This window comes from Hydra vulgaris, chromosome 10 (genome assembly GCF_038396675.1).
Source record: "Hydra vulgaris chromosome 10, alternate assembly HydraT2T_AEP".
Lineage (NCBI taxonomy): Eukaryota > Metazoa > Cnidaria > Hydrozoa > Anthoathecata > Hydridae > Hydra > Hydra vulgaris.
The window spans coordinates 38,194,570-38,220,000 of NC_088929.1; the positions used below are offsets into that span (position 1 = coordinate 38,194,570).

The 25,431-nt window shown below is 28.5% G+C and overlaps 1 protein-coding gene across 1 annotated transcript in view; it reads right to left on the bottom strand.

The window, feature by feature from the left end:
• LOC100210520 (uncharacterized) overlaps positions 1-25,431 on the bottom strand; it is a 134,719-nt gene that overhangs the window by 48,393 nt on the left and 60,895 nt on the right. Inside the window, exons 14-22 of the mRNA XM_065807946.1 lie at positions 25,223-25,431; positions 20,642-21,106; positions 20,503-20,566; positions 20,070-20,350; positions 17,192-17,381; positions 16,805-16,966; positions 5,658-5,896; positions 5,396-5,586; positions 4,853-5,131 (exon numbers count right to left, since the gene is read on the bottom strand). The exon at positions 25,223-25,431 is cut by the window's right edge and continues 44 nt beyond it. Coding sequence (XP_065664018.1) covers positions 4,853-5,131; positions 5,396-5,586; positions 5,658-5,896; positions 16,805-16,966; positions 17,192-17,381; positions 20,070-20,350; positions 20,503-20,566; positions 20,642-21,106; positions 25,223-25,431 — 2,080 coding nt within the window. The remainder of the gene's footprint in view (positions 1-4,852; positions 5,132-5,395; positions 5,587-5,657; positions 5,897-16,804; positions 16,967-17,191; positions 17,382-20,069; positions 20,351-20,502; positions 20,567-20,641; positions 21,107-25,222) is intronic.

Sequence of the window (25,431 nt, forward strand, 5' to 3'; positions counted from 1 at the left end):
AGAAGTGTTTTGTAACCTGCTCTATGGTGTGTTTCTTTTGTGTTTGCGCACGCACACATGTGTGTGTGTGTTACATGTACAATTATATTCTAAAGCCCTAAAGAAATAAGTTGCCACATTTTTAAAATCATGTTTAGCACAGTAGATATACTTCACTCCAAATGTAGCTGGAGCCTTAACAACTTCTAGGTTTCAACTGCAATTAGAACTAAGAAATAAAAACTTTTTTTGAAGTTGTTATTTTGCTTGACATTTTTCATATATATATATACATATATATATATATATATATATATATATATATATATATATATATATATATATATATATATATATATAATATATATATATATATATATATATATATATATATATATATATATATATATATATATATATATATATATATATATATATATATATATATATATATTTGTGTGTGTGAGTCCTGAGCAAAAATTTAATTCTACAATTAGTTACTCTTAATCGTAGAAATGCAAAAAATTTCATAATGAAATTAAAAGGAGTGTCTTGTGTAAATTTATTCTTTTAAAGTTCTGCTGTATAAACAAAAGTGCAATAACATTTAATTTGCCAAAACTTTAAACAGTTTTGTTCATTCTTCCAACTTTACATTTACATAAATCTTATATTTAAAGGTACAGGTGTTGCAGGTGTTGCCAAGTACTTCTGTGCAATAGAGGCCAGTCTGCTGTGCGTGCATGCTTGGACCACCACTGTAACGGACAGACCTCTGTACTAATGGTGGGCTCTACTCTGTATTGACGCATACTGTTCTCAATTGACTCTTCCTTGTGTTCAGAATCAGACTAAGATGAAGAAATCAATAGAGCAAACTTTCTCTTTAATGGCTTTGATGTCGTTGCTTCCACAGATTGATCTGCAATAACTCTCTGTTACTTGAGTAAAACAGTGACTGTGGCCGACAGCTCAATTTTTTCAACTCTGGGTATACACTTGAAGTCTTTGAATTTTGTCTCTAATGCAGCTGCAATATTTAGATATGTAATGTTGGCATTTTGCATGTCTCCAGTTCTGTTCTGAATGTAGACTTAAATTTGACTATATAGGTGGGTCTTCATCTAAGCTCTTTATTAGCCAAAAGTGATGGTAAAGAGCAGGCAGAACCAAAGAGCATGAAACATATTTTTCTCTACCCAGAAGTTCAGTCACACACCTGCATAAAAATCAAACCCATTTCACTCAAATGTTTTGCATTCACTTATACGCACAAAAAATGTTCTTATATTCATGCTTATACACATATACAGGCACAATAATTCTCTCTCACGTGCAATCAAACCAGTTAGTGAGAAATATGACGTAAAATATAAACTGCACGGCTCCAGTAGCTTTTCTAACCCCTGCAATTTGTCCATTTTAACTGATATTAGCATAGCAATCTTTGTGTAGTGACATCCCATAGTGGCTGATCATTTCTGCAAACAATTTTTATCATGTCCAGAGTCAAACTCCATCTGGTTGGAATGTCTTGTCCTACTTTTGTCCAAGTTCATTTTGCTATTGTTCCAATTTTGCAACACTTGGTGGATTATGTTTAAAAAAAGCACACCACTTTTCCTCATTTGGTCAGGGCATTGTCAAACTCCCTGCTGTGCAGAGATACTGTGACAGAACTGTGTACTTTTCAGGGCATGCATTTTAAAGGCAGAGTCTCACATCATGCAACCATATTTCTTGCACTATCTGTGCGAAAAGTGCTGATTTTATTTGAAAGGTTCCACTGCTCTAAAGCATAAATAAAAGCAGCTGAAATTCATGACAAAGTCATTGCAAAGACTAAAAAATTAAAAATAAAATTTAATAAAACCTTTACAAAAAAACATTTTTTACCATACTAAAAAATGAAGATTAACTTTTAAATTTAAATTTAATAGTTCTGTAAACTAAAGATTGACAGGTCTGTTGAAACAATTCTTGTGCAGTCCAGTCAATCTTTAGTTTTCTTAACTATTAAATTTATATTGACGAGTTTATTTTTCACTGTCAGACTTTCAAAACAAAAATTAATGCGTGATAAACTAATTGTTTGTGTTAATTACATAATCAACTAATGCAATAAAACACATTAACTTGCCCAGTCTTTATATATATATATATATATATATATATATATATATATATATATATATATATATATATATATATATATATATATATATATATATATATATATATATATATATATATATATATATATATATATATATATATATGTTTATATATATATATATATATATATATATATATATGTTTATGATCATAACAATATATATATATATATATATATATATATATATATGTATATATATATATATATATATATATATATATATATGTTTATGATCATAACAATAATATATATATATATATATATATATATATATATATATATATATATATATATATATATATATATATATATATATATATATATATATATATATATATATATATATATATATATATATATATATATATATATATATACAGTATCGGACGAAACGAGTGCAACCAAATAATGCTAATTTAGAGAAATAACTATGTAAATGTTTAGAGACAAAGTTCTTCAATTTTGATTCATCACAAAGTTCATTATTTGTACACGAAAATTAATAAATTAATCAAAAGTATTAAAAAAAGTTGATTTCCTTCTGGACAAAACAAGTGCAACTCGACAAAATGTTGACCAAGCTGTATTTCGCTATAAATATTTCGTGATGAATCCTTTGTTGCCGATCACAGCCTTGCATCTTTGAGGCAAAGATTCGATCAGGTGATCAATGAAACTTTGTGGAATCGCTGCCCAGGCCTTTTGGATATGTTCAAACAGTTGATCCTTATTACGAACACCTTAATTCTGCGGTTGACGATCTCCCACAGGTTCTCAATAGGGTTGAGATCTGGAGATTGAGGCGGCCAATCCATCACCGATAGGTGGTTGTCTTGAAACCACTGCTTGACTACTTTTGCAGTGTGTTTTGGATCGTTGTCTTGCTGAAAAACCCATTTTATTGGCATATTTCATTTAGCATGAGGTAACATAACATCTTTCAGGATATTTTTAAACATGAAACGGTCCATTATTCCAACTTTTCGATGTATTGGACCTAGACCGTTAGCAGAAAAACACCCCCAGACCATTACATTGCCTCCGCCATGCTTCACGGTCTTATGGCAGTAACGTAAATTGAGGCGTTTTCCGGCCGGTTGACGTACACAGCAAATGCAATTGCTCCCAATGATGTTGAACTTCGATTCATCACTGAACAGGACAGTTCGCCATTTCTGCACATTCTAGTCAATATGAGATGTAGTCTTTTCTTCTGGTTTTTTAGTGAAATCAGCGGTTTCTTTGCAGGGCGTCAAGAAAACAATCCAGCTTCAACAGCACGTCGTCTGATTGTTCGGTCCGATACAGGCAGCTCTAATTGCTTTTGTATCTCGACTGATGATATCCAGGGATCCTTCTTGATGGATCTGACGATCATAGAATCCTCTCTAGAAGTGGTGGAACGCGGTCTTCCACCTTTGTTATCTGCTGCCAACTTCCCCATAGAACGATATTTGGAACATAGTCTTGAAACGGTCCATTTTTTCACGCAATTTTTATCACAAATACTTTTTTGTGACATTCCACTTATGTAATCGCCAATAATTTTCTTTCTTAGTTCCAATCCAAGACTGTCGGGAGCTATTTTTGCACTTGAAGTCATAAAAATAATGAAAAAAAAATAATCACGCTTCTCAAGGCTTACCGTGTTACATTTACCTTGTGATGATACAATAATGCTCTGTGGAACACAGCGTCTTGGTTGGATGTGGACTGTATTGATGTAATATAACACTTGTTGTATTTCACTTCTTGTATTGATGTTCTTCGATAAAACACTTTGATAAAACTCACTTCGATAAACTGTCTTGATAATACTGACTGATTGATTTCCATATACTGACTGAATTACATGTCGATTTATTTGTCCCTTATATAGTAAAATGAACCTGTGTGAACCTGTTCTGGAATATTCTAGATGCTTCTTTTCGAAGCATCTAGAATATTTTCTTCTGGAAGCTTCTGGATGCGTCTGGATGCTTCTGAATGTTTCTGGATATTTTTGGATGCTACTGGATGCTTCCAGATGCTTCTCCTGGAAACTTCTGGAGGCTTCTGAATGCTTCTGGAAACTTCTGGATACTTCCTTTAATTATTAAAAAACTTCCGTGACGTTGACACAGACCAGACTTCAGAAAATGAAACAAACCAAAAAAGTTGCACTTGTTTTGTCCACTGCAAAATGGCACTTGTCAACGAAATTCTGCCTGTGTGCTGTCACCTGTCAACTGATTGCTCATGTCATGACATGCTATGACTCCAGACTCCTGAACTGTTTGCTGTGGTAGTATAGTTCATTTCGTTTTTAAGACAAGTAAAATTAGGAACACTTTTACGCATTGTTCGATGTTGATTGCAAATGTTTTGTCCAATACTGTATATGTGTGCATATATATATATATATATATATATATATATATATATAGATATATATATATACACACACACACTTATATATATATATATATATATATATATATATATATAGATATATATATATATACACACACACACTTATATATATATATATATATATATATATTTATATATATAAATATATATATATATATATATATATATATATATATATATATATATATATATATATATATATATATATATATATATATATATATATATATATATATATATATATATATATATATATATAGAATGCATATATGCTCAAGATTATACCAAGTTAGGGTTATAATATGAAGGCACCATATCCCAAGTAGCAACAACCAAATGAGATGCATTAAATAGAGAACTGTTATAATCCAAGGAATTATTTTTTAAAATGTTAGAAATCATCATGAGATCTGTTGGATCAACTGATTCTCTGTAATACACATTACCAATTTGAGAAGTATTAAAATCAGCTGCATACACTGCTAATAGGGGCACATTGCTAACACTGTAAGCAGTTGACTCATTGAAAAAACCATTTAATGAGATGATACCATTTGTATAGATCTAAATAAATACAAAATTGTTTTCATTAATTATATTATGCATAGATTGTGCAAGTCATTTATATAATTTGTTTAATCTATAGTAACTAATGTAATTATTTAATTTCTATTGAAGCATTAATAACAGAATAAAAATTGAATGAACAACTTGCTTAAAAACATGTTCTTTAAAAATATTTGTATTAAAGATTTTTGTTACAAAATTAGACAAGTTTAGACAACAAAGGTAAACAAAATAACAAACAGCTGCAAATAATAGACCTACAAAAACATTTCTGGATGGGTAGTTCAAAAACAAGGGAATATCTTGTGACAGACGGAATTCAACACCCCCATCATCACTAGGAGGTAGCTTTCTATCAAAACCTTCTCCAAAAGGTAAAAGTGGTTGATTACTAGTTGGGTATAAAGGAACAAACGGTATTTTCTCACAAGCAGGAGTGTTATCACATAACCCTAAATTGAAAAATGTATTAAAACATTGATAAAATCTTAAAATATAAAAGAAATTCAAACTTAAAACCTACCATTAGAGTCATCTTGAAACAGATCTAAAGCATAACCACGACTACTAATATTTTTAAAAACAACAGTCTGTTTATTCCATATATTAGTTGTCATTATAGAATTTTGCTCGGCGCTTTCTAAGCTTACCCAGTTAATCCAAAACAGTGAACTATTCCAATAAAACATACTGAATGGATAATAACCTGGAACAAATGCTATAATCTGGCGACAACTACCATCAAAATTTGAGCTTTCAATTCTGTAAACAGAAAAATAATAATCAAATAATAATAAATACATCAAATAATAAAAAAATAATAATCAAATCAATAGTAATCAAAATGTTTTATTTACAGCTGTAATTTTGTCTCTCCGTTAAACCCTATGATAAGCTATTTGCTAGTTATAAATAAAAAAGCAGTTTTTAACGCCAGCAATAAAATAAACTCATATGCATGTGTCTCCATTTGGTTAAAAATAGGAGTAAATTTAATTATCGGAAGGCTGTTAACGCCAAAATCTAACCCTGCTATACCCTACAGTTAAAACTGCTTTTGGAGGAATTTTCTATTATATTATAGAAAAAAAAAAGGTGTCCAATCAAAACAAGCGTGAATAAATAAATTTACTTTTTTAATAAATTATATAAAATATATATTATATCAAATTTATATGATTTATTCCTTAATTGTAAAAAAATTTTTAATTATATTAATAATACACTTGTTAGATTTTAAAATAAATGTTATAATAAAAAAAAAGGTATTTTGTATATGATTATAATGCACGCACTGTTGCGAGCATATATGTATGCTAAATATATATCTATTTAACCTACAAAAATGTTATACAGGTACGCATGTACATGCATACCTGTATAACATTTATGTGTTTATTTATATATAAAGCAAATAAACATGTACTTTGATTCATAAATAGACAAGAACATAAGTATATACATACATATATATGCATTTATATATATTTATACTTACAATATATATATATATATATATATATATATATATATATATATATATATATATATATATATATATATATATATATATATATATATATATATAAATTAGTAAAAAACACTTGTCTAACTTTTTTCTTCTACTTTAAGTTTCACCATTGCTGGATCATCAGGAAGAGTTCTCTCTTTGCTGGATCATCAGGAAGAGAACACTTCCAGATGATCCAGCAATGGTGAAACTTAAAGTAGAAGAAAAAAGTTAGATAAGCATTTTTTACTAATTTATTATTGCTCTGCTTTTTAAGAACATTGAGCACTCTATTTGTAAAATACACAAACATAATTTACATATATATATAAACATAAATATATATATATATATATAATTATATATATATATATATACACATATATATACATATTTATATACATACATACATATATATATATATATATATATATATATATATATATATATATATATATATATATATATATATATATATATATATATATATATATATATATATATATATATATATATATATATATAATAAATAATATCCAATCACACATTTTGCATTGAAAAACTAAAGAATGATTTTTAATTATCTAAATCAATAGCCAAGTAGTCTTTTGGTAATTTTTGGTGGAATGCATTTTTTTAATGTTACCAATCCTTCAACCAATCTATTTATTCAAAACAAGCTTCTTCAAAAAAAAAAATTTAATATGACTGGTCTACCAAATCAACTTTATTTATAATTCTTTGCTTCCAACAAGGCTGCAAGCAGCCACTAAGAAAAGTTGGAAGTTACTGAAAGAGAAAAAATGAAGATTGTAGAGCAAGATAACGATTGACAGACGACTTAAAGGATTGCAAACTATATGAATCAGGAAAACAAGATGAAAGAAGTGTATTCCAAAGAGCTGATGTTGAATAGTTTTGAGAGTATAGATGACAGCTCCAGAGAGCACTTCTGCAAGACAATAACAGGTGTGTTGTCCAGGCCACAAGCTATAGAAGAGTCTAAGCAGGAAATCACTTTAGGTACAGAAGCTGGAGTGATATGAATGTCAAGCAATGGATCAACGTGTTTGTCGGAAATATCAGGAAGAATGCAACTAGTGGAATCAAAAGATGATATTGATGAAAAGTTTTTAGCAAACAATTCAGCTTTGTCTTTAGGTGAGGTGACAAAGTCTGAACCATACAAGAGAGGTGGAATTAAAGATATTATTAAAGATTATCATTGATATTATTAAAGTCTCTCCAGAAGTCACGAGAGCCTAATTTTTGAGATGAGATATGAAATTTCATGACCTGAGAATAGCAGGTTTTGGCGTTAGACAAAACCTTTTTACAATTGTTTCTAGCAGTAATAAAAAGACGTCTGTTTTCTGGAGAATTGTTTTGCTGATAAATATGGAAGTAATGGTTTCAATTGGCAATTGCAGCAGCACAGTGTGAGAAAAACCAGGAGGAGAATGAGGCTTGACCTGGAATCGTTGAGAGGGAACAAAAGATTCCATGCCGGCCTGAATATACAAAGTTATGTAAGAAGCACATGTGTCGACAGGAAGATAAAAGATTTCTACCCAAGAGCCATCACGAAGAAAATCACGGAAAGAATCCCAGTCAGCTTTACTGTAGTTGTAAGAGGTTCGATAATAGGGGAATTTAGGTGATGAAGAAGAATGAGATATTAGTTTTAGAGAGATCAAACTGTGATCAGAAGCACATAAGGGTGAATGTGGAGAAACTGAGCACTGACTAGGATCAGAAACAAGACATAGGTCGAGTAGAGAAGGTAAATGATTCGGGTTGTCATGAAAGCGAGTTGGAAAGTTGACTATTTGAGTTACGGGTTGAGAAAGGCAAAAGTTGTGGGCTTTAATGCCTGCCGAATCACTGACACTAGAGCCAAGCCATTCAGAGTGGTGAGCATTAAAGTCACTGACAACAACTATATTAGCTGATGGATAAAGAGAGAGGGCTTGGTCAATATGATCAGAAATAACATCAAAAAGAGTGCAGTTATGAGATGAAGGAGAGCGATATAGAACAAAGAGAAAGGCAATAGAGTGAAGTGGTGATAAACAAAAGCACATGAAAGAACAGTCTGTGTATTCAAACCTAGTTTCACGACAAATGGGTGAGTTCTTACGAATGTAAATACCCAGGCCAAGCATGTGGCTATTGGAGTCTTTACAAATTAAAGAAAGATAACCATCAACACTAAGATCACAAGATGAGACAGCTGAACTCAAATTAGTCTCACAAAGAGCAAGTAGGTCTGGTGAACTTTGCAAGAGATAAGACTCGACAGAAGAAAAGTTACTTCGAAGACCACGAATATTAGTAAATGATAGGTTTAGAGAACTTGGTGATGATGATTGTTTTTTGTGTTGTATAGTATTTGGTACTTTATTCATTTTTAAATTTGATTGGAGAACTTGACTCAAAGCATAGATAGTACTCAGAACACTGTTTAATAGCCCAAGCAATTGCCTCATTACTAGTAATAAACCCTAAGCCATAACAAATGGCTCCAAATGTGGCCTCCGCAATCACACCAAAAATACAAACAGGGACACCATCCATGCGCAACATGGCACTGTTAATACTTTGATATTTTTCAGCTGTTGATGGAATCAGCTTCCCTGAGAGCTACCACAGAGTTTGGGAATCCTGACTACCAGCCGGCCTCAGAACCATAAAACTGAGTTTTAGAGCTGTACCCTCATCATAAGATAATAGAATGAGTTGCCTAGTCATAAAAACAGAGACAAAAGCAAAACCCATGAATTGAGTCAAAGGATCCAGCATTCAACATCCTAAACTGGAAACAATGTATAAAAAATACATCTGCGCCAGCCTAATAGATAAAGAAGGGGTGCGAGGCTGGTAAACAGATGGAATCTGTTTACCCCTTAAACATATATATAATACAAATATATGTATATATGTATTATATATACATGTAATATGTATATATGTAAAATATATATATATATACATATATATATATATATATATATATATATATATATATATATATATATATATATATATACGCAGATATCTATATATACATCACATGTCACATGACTGGCCTGGGCATTTACATTCGTAAGAATTTATAGATTTGTCAAGGAACTAGGTTTGAGTCCACGACATTTTGAGACCACTTCACTCTATCGCCTTTCTCTTTGTTCCATCTACTAAATTTATTATTGTGCTATTCGTCATTCAATTAAGTCTAATCTTTTTACTGTGATTGTTCTTAAGTGCTCTGAAAATTCTTATTCATCTAGTTTTATTCCTCAAACATCAGTTCTTTGGAATTCACTCCCTTCATCTTGTTTTCCTGATTCATATATTTTGCAATCTTTTAAGTCATCTGTCAATTGTTATTTTGCTCTTTAAATTTAATCATTTCTCTTCCAGTAACTTCCGACTCTAATAGTGGTTGCTTGCAGCCTTGTTGGAAGTGAAGATCTTAAAAAAAAAAAAAAAAAGCCCTCTAGAGTTTACATGAAACTTTCTCTGTTGAAACCATACCAAGCATAATTAGAAGAATTTGGGCATCCATGCTTTTTTGGGTGTTACACTTTATAATAAATATTATTTAAGAGTTATTTTTAGATGTTTTTGAAATGTTGTTAAATTTTTTGATTTTTACAGAATATTAAAATATTATTATATTACTAAAAAATTGAAAAAACATTTTGTATGTGTCTGACTAAAGACTCATTTTAGCATACGAAAAGTTCATTTTAAAAGTAAAATAAATTTTGAATAATTAGTTTTCAATTTCTTAAACAGATCTGATAAAGGAAACATTACAGGGTACACAGTAAGACAAAACATTTTGTAGTTAATATATAGTTTAAACGCTAGGAGAATAAAACCTCCAATTTGGTGCAATAAAGAAAATCGCAATTTTTTGAAATGTATCAAAATAAAATTAATTGGTTTTAATATTTTGATCTGTTTGTAAAAATCAAAGAAACTAGAGTTATGAGAAAATATGTAATTCATAGAGTGAAGAGGCATAAACATAAAATTTAAATAATGAAATTAAGTGTTATGTAGATACAAAGTCTTTGAATTTTTTATATTGTAGTTTGTTTTAATTAAACTTAAAGAATTACTCTGCAACCATTATTTATTATTTAAATATCACCAGCTGTGCTCTATCAATTAAACAAAATCATTGTCTGTTGACATTGCAATGTTTAGACGTGATGAAAGAATTAATAAGCTATATAAACATTTCAATTATTTTAATCAAAATTTTTTAAGATGCATGTGACTTTATGCATGTGATGTAATGCAATATACACTCAATTTGTGCCATTAAAATACTTAGAAGAGTAGAAGAATACCATAAAGATAATATTATTAATGGAAGTTTATATATGTGTGTATATATATATATATATATATACATACATATAAATATATATATATACATACATATAAATATATATATATATATGTATGTATATATATATATATATATATATATGTATATGTGTGTGTGGGAAGGAGGGAGGGGAGGGAGGGGGATAATAAAGAGGAGGAGGGGGAGGGGTAAGGGAGAAGGTTGGACAAAAATCAAAAAATTGTTGTTTAAAAATTATTTGAAACCATAAAAATGGTAATAAATTTCCACATAAACTTTTTTTTTTAATTTTTATTCTGATTCATTCCTAATAAGGCTACAAGTAACCACTAATCATAACCACTAAACATAACATAAGGATAGGAGTTACTAGAAAAAAATAATTATATAGTTATATAGCAAGGAAACGATTGACAATAGATTTGAAAAGTTTAAGGTTGTATGAGTCAGGAAAACATAATGATGGGAGAGAATTCCAAAGCGTTAAAGTGCTAGGAAAAAAACTAGACAAATAAAAGTTTTTTAGAGCATGCAGGGACAGATGCAGTAAAAGAATGAGACTTTGCTGAATGACGAGTCAAGCGAAATTGAGTTTTAGTTGATGAAACTAGAGATAATAGCTCCTTTGAGCAGCAACAATAAAAGTATTTGTAGAAAAGAGAAAGAGATGCAACTTTACAACAATGGGTAAGGGGCTCATGCATAACAGATAGAGCGGGTCCAACTTCATTTACAATGCGTTTTTAGATCTTATCAAGAAGAGAAAAAGCATTATTAGAAGAACCAGCCCAAATATGACAACAGTATTTCATATAGGGACAAATAAGAAATTTGTAGAGGTAGAGAATAGAATCAAAAGAGAGAAAATGGCGATATCTATGGTTTACAAGAAGACGTAAAGTAAAGGACTTAGTGAGAGGGTTGCTATTCATTAATATAGGAATGTAAACAGTATTGTGATAGGTGTTTGCAGTAAATAACTGAGTTTTGTTACATAAAGGTAATCCTAAAAGTTACTGGAAATAAAGAAGAGTGTTGGTCTTCGAGGATGACTTTGATAAAGCGTTTACAAAGAAACAATTTGATAATCTCAAAAAACTTTGACAAAAGCCTTAGATATGTCAAGAGCAATAGCCCTAACCTCTTTGTCTCCATCTAATGCACAATAAAATCTTTCAATCATAGCAGTCACAGCAGTTAACAAGTCAGCTATAGAGCAAGAGGATTGAAAAATTTATTGATTGTCTGACAGTTAATTTACTCAAGTTATTTGTCTCAAAATGGGGTGAGAAATTTATTTTTCAAAGACTCAAAGACCTTGCTAATAACAGAAAGAAGACTGATCGGACAATAATTAGAAGGGTCAGAATATTCACCAGAATTTTTGAAAATGGGAATAACATATGCTGTTTTCAAGTAGGCAAGAAAACAAGACTCTGACAGGAATGTTGTCTAGACCACAAGCTGTAGAAGAGTTTAATTGAGATATGACTTTAACAATGGAAGCTAAAGTGATTTGAATGTCTAACAATGGGTTAACATGTTTAATTGTAATGGAAGTAAGAGAATGGATTAAGATTCAAGAGTCAAATTAGAAGAAAAGTTCTTTGCAAATAGTTCTGCCTTATGCTTGGGAAAAGTGATAAGATCATTCCCATGAATGAGAGATGGAATATTAGACCTTTCTTTGTTAACAATGCTGTTAAAGATTTTCCAAAAGTCTCAAGAGCCTAACTTATGAGTTAAGATGAACTGAGAATAATGGAGCTTCACATCTAACAGCACTTTTTTACGTCCATTTCTTGCAATAATAAATAGCCGTTTGTTCTCAAGAGAATAGTTTTTTTTTTAAATAATGAAAAAAATGATTATGATTAGATATGGCAGCTATACAAGAAGGTGAAAATCATGGAGTAGAATGAGACTTGACTTGGAACCAACAAGAATGAATAAAGGCTTCTATTCCTGCTTGAATCCAGGTTATGCAGGAGGCGCATTTTTCAGCCGAGAGGAAAAAGACCAGCCCAAGGACCGTCACAAAGAAAATCACAAAAAGAGTCTCAGTCAGCTTTAGGGTAGTAATAAGTATTGGAATGATAGGGTGAGCCCGAAAATGAAGTACGAGATAAAAGATTTAAAGAGACAATTGCATGGTCAGAACACAAACTAGGATCAAAGACCAGATATAAATTAAGGAGTGAAGGTAAATGATTAGGGTTTTCAGGAAAACGAGTCACAAAGTTACCTATCTGAGTAAAACATTGAGAAATGCAGAAGTTATAGGCTTTAGTGACAGTAGGGTCAGTGGAATTAGAGTGAAGCCATTCAGGGTGATGAGCATTAAAGTCACCATTAATAACAATATTGGCAGAGGGGTTAAGAGAGAGGCATGGTAAATTTGATCAGAAATTACATCTAAAAGAGTGCAGTCTAGAGAAGTAGGAGAACGATAAAAAACAAAGTGAGAGATAATAGAGTGAAGAGATGCTAAGCAGAAACACATAAAAGAATGGTCAAAGGATTCGAACCTGATATCACCCCCAAGCCAAGCATTTGACTATTGGAGTCTTTGCAAATTAAAGGATAGTACTCATCAGCGCTGATATCAGAAGAAGGAATAGTAGAATTTAAATTAGTCTCAATTAAAGCAAGAAATTCTGGTGAATTTTGCAATAGGTAAGATTCAACTGATGAAAGGTTGCTTGGCAGACCACAAGTATTAGTAAAAGATATAATAAAACAGTTAGATGGTGGGGACGGTTTTTAATATTTAATATTTTAGGTTACTTATGGCCTGATTAAAGTTTAAAAAGAACTTGACTCATTCATAGATAGAGCTGGTCTCCTAAGCGATGAGCCATGCAATTTCCTCAGTCCTGTTAATTAACCCAAAGTTGTAACATAGGGCTCCTTATGTGGCCTCAACTATCTGAACCAAAAGCATTAACAGGGACACAATCCATGCCCAACACGGCGCTGTTAATACTCTAATATTTTGCAGCTATTGATGGAATAAGCTTATCCAAGAGCTACCGCAGAGTTTAGGAAACATTACTACTAGTCGACCTCAGAACCATTAAACTGAGTCATTAAACAAGAAACTTAATTGAAAATCTGCAAAATTAATAAGTATATTTTAGATGTAATCAACAATTGCCTTAAAAACCTCTACAAACCCAATAAGAACAAGATAGGGTACTTGGAAATTTAGATAGAGAAGATATTCAAGATAAAATTTTTACTTTTTTATTAATCTTTGCTAGTTTTTTTTATCTACATACATTACACTTTCTTTATTTTTTATTTAATCATTCTGTACATTTTTTTAACTAAAAAATATGGAATTAAAAAAACTGAAAGTTTAAAAACAACACATGTGTTATTTTTAAACTTTCATTTTTTTTAATAATTGGATGAACTCTAAAACTTTACCCTTAATGGAAAGAAAAAGTTAAAGCTGTCACACTTCAAAAACTCTTTTCCATGTTCCACTTAGATAATCAGCCGATGTATTTTATGAAACCCTTTCAGCTACCTATTTCAGTATGACATCATTACTGTGTAAGTAATGCAGCATTCATATATCTATATATATGTGTAATGTGTAATTTATACAATACATGTTTATACATATACAATATATAAAATATACTTTAATGTCAGAATCTATATTACACTTATACCATAAGTATTTTACTCTATAGGAAAGTTCTCAATATCCAATTCCAACTACACCTCTGATAGTACAGCACTCAAACAGTTTTTCTGCATCGCAGTCTTCACAGTTTGTCACAACTTATGTTTCAGAGTTAAAGGATTGACAGAGAGTGTAATAAAAATTAAAAAAATTAGTATCTGCCTCTACAGTACCCATCTCTTGACCTCAAGGAGGTAATTGTCGTAGAAATAATATTGTTTTTACTTATTCATTAGGGCATTATCATCTTAAAGATATATGAATAGTTTTATTTTTATCACCAAAACAAGTTAAACACAATAATATTGTGAATGAAGTGGAGTATTGATCTCCACAATCTTCAACCTCTTGCTTATGAAGAACTCTGCCACTGCAAGTCTCCGTATAAATATTAAAGTATAAAAAAAAATTATAAAAAAATTATAAAAAAATTGTGAAAACGAAAAGGCAATAGTAATAATTTAATTTAAGTTTAAACTATTCATAAGTCTAATCTTATGTTTGAACTACTATTACTGGGATTTTATTATTATCATATTATAGTACTATTTGGTGTTTTATCACTGAACTGTTTTACAATAAAAAGAAACCATTTGCTTTTTTCAGTCTTGCTGTCTCCTTTCTTAAAAATAATATTAGAAAAAAAAAATCAAAAAACTCTTTGACTTTTATAAGCCCTTCAGTGTTATATTTAGGAATAAAAAATATAGTACTGTGTGGATATATATACAAATATAATTTTATTTTCATACTGTATCAAATTTCCAGAATTATAACAAAAAAGGATTTTGGCCTATATTGTTATGACAGTCTTGCCATATTTAAGAACAAAAACGGTCAACAAATGGGTAAAATCAAAAAGCATATAACACATGTTTCTAAAAGAAACAATCTTAAAATCACCATTCAAACTAATTTAAAAGTTGTATATCACCTCGATGTTATGTTAAATTTTGCACATCGAAAACCAATTAAAAACTAACCAATGTAGATAAAGCATCTTGCTCTTTGAACTACCAATGTTTGTCTAACAATATTGTCTACCAAGCAACCAAAAGTATATTTTAGCATTAGTATTACCTCATTTAAATTAGAATATGCAAACCATCTCAAATCATTTGCATCAGTTAAGTACAGAAATCACATAGAACTCTCTAAAGAAATATGGATCTTAAAAGACCAAATATATATATCTAACAACAAAAATATGCCATTTTCTCTCTACGAAGATGTTATTTTATCACGTAATGGTAAAAACCTATTGAAAAAAAAATGAAATTGTATTTCAGTGTCAGCATTCAGAAAAGTTCTTATTACTTATATTTGACACAGGAGACTAGTAAACTATAATGGCTTTTTGTTTTTTGTTTTTGTTTTTTACTAAGATTTGTTTATAATATCAAAAGTCATTATACAGTAATTTTTGTAACTGTTTGTCTACGCTTTTTGTTTGTATTAATGGATGATGATTGCCTTTGGGCATGAAACTTTAAGTCTCGCTAATCAGTTGTTTTTATTCATCTTAACAAACAAATATATATATATATATATATATATATATATATATATATATATATATATATATATATATATATATATATATATATATATATATATATATATATATATATATATATGTTGCTCTATTATTTAATAATATTTAGCACTGTAAACACATATCAGAGTCTTTGTATTACGGTATTAAAATACTTAACCTTGAACTTATACATTTTATAAATTTATATATCTATACAAATATATATGTATATGTATATATATATATATATATATATATATATATATATATATATATATATATATATATATATATATATACATATATATATATATATATACATACACACACACTATATATATATATATATATATATATATATATATATATATATATATATATATATATATATACACACACTATACTAAATTAAATAAACTTAAAAAAAAAGTTACAAAAATTCATTTATTCTTAGCATCCTTGAGAGAAATAATTTGAAAAACAAAATTATTATAATTTAGTCAAACTATTTAACCAAAAAAGTTAAAAATTAAAGTATTAACCTTGAAAAGAATGAATCTGCCCAATATAATCTACTTTTTTTACGATCTATAGCTAAGGAATTGGGGTATAACAAGTCTCCTGCAATTACTTTGATTGTATTATTAAAGAAAAACCTTCCAACATAACCATTTCTCTTTCCCCAAAACGTTACAAAAAGGGATCTAAACAATGATAATTAAAAAATTAATAAATTAAAAAATTATTTAAATTAAAGTCTCTAAAAAAGTGAAACAAATTCAAATTTAAAACTACGCAAATTCAAATTTCTGAAACTATCAAAATCATTTTTAATAAAAACTTTTTGAGTTTTGTTCATAAAAAATAATTCAAATTAAAAAAATTATTCAAAAACTGTTGTTAGTTAAACTGCAAGTTTAAATATAAACCTTCCACAATTTTCCAAAACCATAGCTCTTGGGGAAACAGTTGATGACAAATAGCTAATACCTTTTGAAACTAAAGCTGGAATCAAAACTTTGGAATTGAGATCCAAAGAAAAAATACCATTATTCTTGTCTGCATAGTATAGAAAATTTCTTGTCCAATCATATGCCATACCATCAACAACGCTATTCACTAAATCACAAACACAGAAAAAAATTTTAAAAAAGTTTAGAAGCAAAAAAAAATATATATCAATTTTATCAAGAGTTATATCCTTGGCATAAAAATTGGAACCATTTTGAATGGCAAGTTAGTAGGATAAACGATTCTTGCTATATGCGAATTTCTTTTTTTGTGGATTTAGTGGTTTTGATAAGATATGAATTCAATCTATGAAATAATGAAATTAAAAAACTGTAGATAAATTTAGAGTTAGATACTTAGATGGAAGGAGGGGGGGGGACTAAATATTTTATTAAATTGTTGCCCTCACATTTGGTTTAAAACTTTTTTGTACTAACTTTTAAATGTTCAACAAAAGTCTTTTGCAGATTAAATTTGGAATTAGAAACAGTTTATGTAATTAAAAGTCAAGTTATAAAAGAATTTTTTTTTAATTAAATTGTACTTAATAAAATTTCCAAAGTATGAAAATAGTAGTTGTACACTTTTATATAGTTAAAAAATTAATTGTGACATTTTGCAAAAAAATCTTTACTTTATATAATGGAAAGTTGAGTTTTTATTCAAATGAAAAAAAAAACTCGATTTAAACCTGTTTTGACAACTACTTGTATTAAAACGGCTGTTGTTAAAAATTTATTGACATATATGATTAATAAACTTTAACTACCCAGTTGGTATACCCCACTGAAAAGATGTTCAGAATGCATGAAAGATATCCAAAGAATATCCTTAGAAAAACGGGTACTAATAATTAAAATATAATAGGTAATGTTGTAAAGTTTATAACAAAATTACCTTGATTAGTATGTTATCATGGAACTACCATGACTCAATTCTAATAAATGGAGCTTTATCAAAAAGAATTCGAATAATATATTATGTTATAATAGTTATATTATAGTTTTAAATAGTTTGTAATTGTAAAATAGTTTACTTGTTAACTAAAACTTTACTTATTTTAGTTTTAACTAATTTTGATTTTTATTCTTATTTAATTTTGCTTCCACTATACTATGTTTAGTCAGGTAGACATGAGAGAGTTGATTTTAAAAATATATTGTAGATGGAGATGAAATCCAAAAAGTGTGGATATTCAAAAGAGTAGATATCCAGAATAGTAAGACTCGTTCAAAATAGAAAAGCGTTTTATATGTTGAGGGAAAACAAAACATTGCTATTTGGATTTTATGCAAATGTGTATATGGCAACGCACCAATATTTATACTTACAAAATAAAATGTAATGAGCAATTATAAAACTAAAAACTCAAAAAAAAAAAAAAAAAAAAAGAAAACCTGACAAAATACAAATCTCATATTGCTTGTCTGTGACAAAATGACACTACCTAACTGCGCTGCAAGGTAATCATTTGTCAGCAACTGTCAGCAACGCAATTATTTAAAAATAATATAAAATGATTATAGTATATAGACTTTTATAGGCAATTATAGAATTTAAGAAAAAATATTAAATTATTTAAATTAAATTTAAATTGTATAAGAGAATTTCCGCAACTTGTATTTGAAGGCATTCACCAAAGACATTTCAGGGAGCCTATGATTTGCAATAACTTGTCAGGTTCATGTCCTTGCAACATCTCATCGTCTGTTATGCTATGCTAGTTAATATTGCAATAAAACTAAAAATAAACTCTATCCACAAATTAATACACCTCAAACAATTATACTGGCTTGTATAGACATGGTAAAAATTAAACAGCAAAATTTTAAGCTGCCAACAATTTTTATATTTTTTATTGATAAAAAAGTATCAAACACAAAATTTGGTTCAATTCTACATAATCCATTATTTGATTATTTATTATTTATTTTTCTTTATTTATTTATTATTTGTTTTTATTTATATAACTATTATTATCATTCATTTCGTTCTTATTGGAAGCTATGTAATTTATTTAGCAATTTATTTACATTATTTATTGATAATTGTTGTAATCATAATATATTTATTTAATATACATTATTAATTATTAATTATAGTTAATTATTTAATAACTTTTCATAGAACAAAAAGCAAAAGTGATTTAAAGTAATGTATCAGTTAACTGCAACACATTTGTCTTTTTACATTGTTAGCTTGTGTAACATAAATTATACACTTCTGGTATATGTACAATCTTATTTTTTTATCTACTACCATTTATTACAAGTGCAGCAACATCTATCTATATATATATATATATATATATATATATATATATATATATATATATATATATATATATATATATATATATATATATATATATATATATATATATATATATGTATATATATATATATATATATATATATATATATATATATATTTATATATATATATAAATATATATATATATATATATATATATATATATTTATAAATATAACAAAATTTATAAATATATATATATTTATAAATTTTGTTATATTTATAAATATATATATATATTGTTTTGAGTAGATATTTCTCCGAAATTTTGCCCATAAAACAAAATTTCGGAGAAATACCTACTCTCAGCCACTAAATGCATTCAATATATAAAAAAACACCATTATTATGTATATTAGGGACCTGTCTAATGCTTAAAAGTAATAAGTTATTCCTAAAAATAATGTTTTATAGCAAAATTAAAAAACCAAGTCAACAAATGTTCAAAAACTTAAAAGTAACACAAAATAGACATAAACTAACCAATAAACAGAGCTTGTTTATTACTTCCATCAATATTCATCATATTGATAATTGACACTGTAGCAGTGTTTCTTGAGTAGTAAAAAAGTTTGTTCTTATAATCATAGTCCATAGCAACAATACCAACATCAGTGGAAGTAACACCAAAATCGTATATTGGCTCAAGAGTGTTACTACTGTTCCATCTTAAAACTACGTTTTTCAAGGACGCAAAGATAAATTCTGTATTATCATAACAAGTACGACTGTCTGATGTCAAAACACCTTTTGAACAAGAGCAACTAGAAATTTTTACAATTTTTATTCAATTTATAAAAGCTTCTTTGCATAATTAACTTAGATAATTTACAATATGTATTAATCAATTTTAAAATAAACAAATAAAATACATAATTTATATCACTTATAGCAACAAAGCTTACAAACAACTTACACTACATTGTTATTTAAAAGATTACAAATATCACTACAACCACCATTATTAAACAAACAACCTCCTAAAAATAAATGATTTGAAAATACATATATCATCAGATTATTTGTTCATTAAAGTTTATTTCAATAAAAAGTACCTGAACTTGTTGAAGAAATAGGTGTTGTTGCAACAATAGTACTTGAAGGTATAGATGACAATCCAGATTGGGTAGAAACAGCAGCAGTAGCAACAGAAGTAATTGCAGTAGAAGCAGATATAGGAAGAGTACTGAAACTAGTACCTATCGGAAAAGCACTAACAAATGCGGATGAGGTAGAAGAAGTAATCATAACATCAGATTGAGTTATTGGACCAGAAACAGGTTCTGTTTGAGTAAAGGTGACAGCAGTAGAGATATTAGAAGTACTAGAGTTGATTGCAGAACCAATAGCAGTAGAAAGAGAACTAATTGAACGAGTGGTAACAATAGAAGAAGCAGAAACAAATGGAGTAGAAGATGATAATGTTAACAATGACCATGCTAATCTAGTAGCTATAACTCCTGATGATGCTATATTTGTATATGTAAAGCTTGGTGATACTTGCAAAGTATTTGGTTGAACTAAAAATCAAAGTTATACTTGTAAAAAACAAGAATAAATCAATGGAATAATAAAACATTGTCTTAGTTCACTATTATTTAAAATAGAGCTAATAACTTATATTGTAGTGAAATTCAGCGCACACACATATATATGCACATATATATATGTATATATATACATTTATATATTTATATATATGTATATATGTATATATACCACCATCATCATCATCATCATCATCATCATCATCATCATCATCATCATCATCATCATCATCATCATCATCATCATCATCATCATCATCATCATCATCATCATCATCATCATCGTCATCATGATCATCATCATGATCATCATCATCATCATCATCATGATGATCATCATGATCATCATTATGATCATCATCATGATCATCATCATGATCATCATCATGATCATCATCATGATCATCATCATGATCATCATGATCATCATGATCATGATCATCATCATCATCATCATCATCATTATCATCATCATCATCATCATCATCATCATCAGTCAGGCTAGGTTATCCTGCTACTAGTAACATATAACCCAGTGCAACCTGTTTCATGTCCTGCTGCTTTAAAGGATACACTTTCTAAGGCAAAAGATAAGAGATGCCAAGTCTGACTTAACTCACTCCCTGCCTTGGTGTCTTGGTTAAACAAAGGCTAGAAATGGTGTCATAATAATAATATCTGTTGACCAGCTTTGCACTCTTTCTTCATCTATTAGGCTAGCATAGATGTATTTATAATATCTTGTTTTCAGTTCACGATATTGAAGGCTGAACCTTCTTGACTCATTGCATTGGTTTTTCTTGTGTCTCTGTTTTTATGACTAGACAACTCATTCTATTATCTCCTAATGAGGGTACAGCTCTAAAACTCAGTTTTACAGTTCCGAGGCTGGCTGGTAGTCAGGTTTCCCAAACTCTGTGGTAGCACCTGAGAGAGGCTGATTACATCAACCGCTGTAAAATAACAAAGTAATAATAGTGCCATATTGCGCATGGATGGTGTCCGTGTTTGTACTTTTAGTGTGCATTGTCAAAGTCACATTTGAAGTCCTCTGTTACAGCTTAGGGTTTATTAATAGTAATGAGGCAATTGCTTGGGCTGTTAAATAGTGTACTGAATACTATCTGTGCTTTAAGTCAAGTTCTTTGAAAAATTTAAAAATATAGTACAAAAAACTATAAAACTCAACAAACTTTTGTCATCACCAAGTTCTCTAAATCTATAATTTTGTGAGACTAAATTGAGTTCAGCTGTCTTATCTTGTTATCTTAGTGTTGATGGTTATTTGTAGAGACTCCAATAGTCAAATGCTTGGTGTGGAGGTTTGCATTGGTAAGAATTCACCCATTTATTGCAAAACTACATTTGAATCCACAGACTATTCTTTTAAGTGCTTTTGTTTAGCACCACTTCACTCTATCACATTTCTCCTTGTTCTATATTGCTCTCCTTCATCTCAAGACTGCATTCTTTTCAATGTTATTTGTAATCAAATTATCCAAGCCCTTTTTCTTTAAAATTCAGCCAATATCTTTGTTGCTGGTAACTTTAATCCTCATCACACTGAATGGCTTGGTTCTAGTGTCAGTGACTCTGCAGGTGTTAAGGTCCACAACTTTTGCCTTTCTCAATCTCTAACTTTCTTTCCAGTCAATCCAGACAACTCAATCAATCCAGTCATTCCAGACAATCCAGTCAATTTAGACAATTCGAATCATTTACCTTCTATACTCAACTTGTGTCTTGTTTCTGACCCTACTCAGTGCTCAGTTTCTCCACATGACTACAGTTTGATATCTTTAAAACTATTATCTCATTCTTTTTCATCATCAGAATTCCTTATTATCGTACCTTTTACAACTACTAAAAAGCTGTTGGGACTCTTACTGTAGTTCTCTTCGCGATGGCCCTTAGGTAAAAATGTTTCATCTACCTACTGACAATAGTGCTAATTATTTAATTTTGACATGAAACCTTTTATTCCCTAGAGATAATTCCAGATCAAACCTCACTCTTCTCTTTAGTTTTCCTTTTATTGTGCTGCTGTAAAGACTGGTGAAGTCACCTTTCAAGACCCAAATTTAATCAAACGATCAATTTAGACGATATGCCTACACCAAATTTGACTGAAAAAAAATTATAGGCCTTATGTGTACCTTGAATTTAACTGAAAGATGGAATTGGTTTTTGAACTGAATTTAACAGAAAGCTGAATTCAGGTTTTAAAATGCATTCAATTGAAAGATAAGTTTTACATAAGTAACAAAAGTAAATTTTTTAAATAATTGTTTTTTATAAATTAAAGTTATTATTTTTTAGCTTGTAAATAACCATATTTCAAAACATGACAAAACGCTGGTGAAACAAAGTAATTTTTTATTTATTAAAAAATATATGCTTACAAAATACAACAATTTTTGTAGAAGAAGAAAAATGCAGTAAAAATGAGAATCTATTTATTAAAAAATATATGCTTACAAAAAACAACAATTTTTGTGGAAGAAGAAAAATGCAGTAAAAATGAGAATTTAAGTTTTGGAATTTAATACTATGTATTTGAGTGAACATGAATAAAAAGGCATTAACAACGTTAATTGCAAAACTTCGATTTAATAAAAGAAAAAAATCATTTTAAAAGCTTTAGGATTTTTTAAAAGTAATAAGATTTAATAAGTTATGAGTAGACTAGTGTAGAATAGTGCTTAATGAAAACTTTATTACTTTGACAGAATCAGCTTGAGCACTCAAATATTTTGAATATTTAAGAGCCCGTCACAATAAGTTTGTTAATGTGACCTTGGACTTGGGCTTGAACCTATGTAATTTTTTTTCGTTTTTAAACTTTAAAAAGTTATTATTTTTTTATATCAAATACTTTATCATTTTCATTCAAAAATGTAATAAAAAATTAAAACAAATTTATTATAGTTTTGAAAATTACAAAGCACAATCTGCCTAATATTTCCTCCTTTGTCAAAACATAATAATGATTATTTATTTAGTATTACTATAACATTTAATTTATACATGATTATTTAATATAAAAATAGAATTTTTTGATTACATTGAAGTTACTTTGCATAGTAATATTATTTACGAATCTAAATAAACTGTTTAAATTGTTAAGAATTTTCAAGTATTGTATGACAAAGCAGAAAAGTATTTTTAAATGTATACTTTGATACTTCTTGTATTAACATATAGATACTACTTCTATCAATTTATAGATACTACTTGTATCAACATGAAGATATAACTTGTATCAACATATAGATACTACTTGTATCAAGGTATAGATACAACTAGTATCAACATATAGATACTACTTGTATCAACATATATAGATACTACTTGTATCAATCTATAGATACTACTTGTATCAATGTATAGATAATATTGAACAGTTAAGACCAGTTTTAAAATAAATTTGTTTTATTTATGAATCAGAAAGTTACAAATTTAGTTCCAAAACATTCAAATTGGTTGAACTTTCCATTTTAATTATATTTCCACAGTTAAACTCCTAAGTAATTAAAATTTGATTTGACCAACAAGTCTTACTTAGAGAGAAAAACCATCACAAATAAACTATTTTCAGAGTAAGCTGCATCTGTTCAAAAAATGTAACCTAAATGTAAGTTAGTGAGTTTGTGTTTAGACTAGGATAAATTTTAGTGCAACCTAAAAATGTCTTACAAATGTAAACTTTATGACATTTTATTTTTCAAAAAATTAAAAAAATCAACACAGATAAACCAAATAAGTCATTTGTAGCTCTTTGGTTTATAGTTGTTTTTTACTATATGAAATATAAATAAAAATAGATAAATGCAAAAATAAAAAAAAAAGATAAATGTAAGAAAAAAAAGCAAAAAAAAAATGTAAGAAAAAAAAAAAGCAAAAAAGATTGTAAAGGTAAAAAAATTTGAAATTTTTTTTTACTTTTACAAACATTGAAATATTGTTAATTTTATAGCCATTCTAGGTATGAAAAAAAAATTCAAGAACCTACGATGAGCAAAATGGTTCACAGCTAAGATACTATATTTAATCAATATTAAAATAATTTCATATCAAGTAATGTAATACCTGGAGAACTGGTAGTACTTGTAATGGGTATTTGAGTTGTTGATAAATTTATATATAAGTCAAAACACTTTGACAAATTAAACACCATATATCCAAGATTAAGTAATTCTGTATTTTCAATGGGTGGAAAAAAGTTACATGAAAGACCATTGCTAAATCCAACTTGCCCACCTTTTATATCAAGCCTCTGATATAAATTAATGACAATA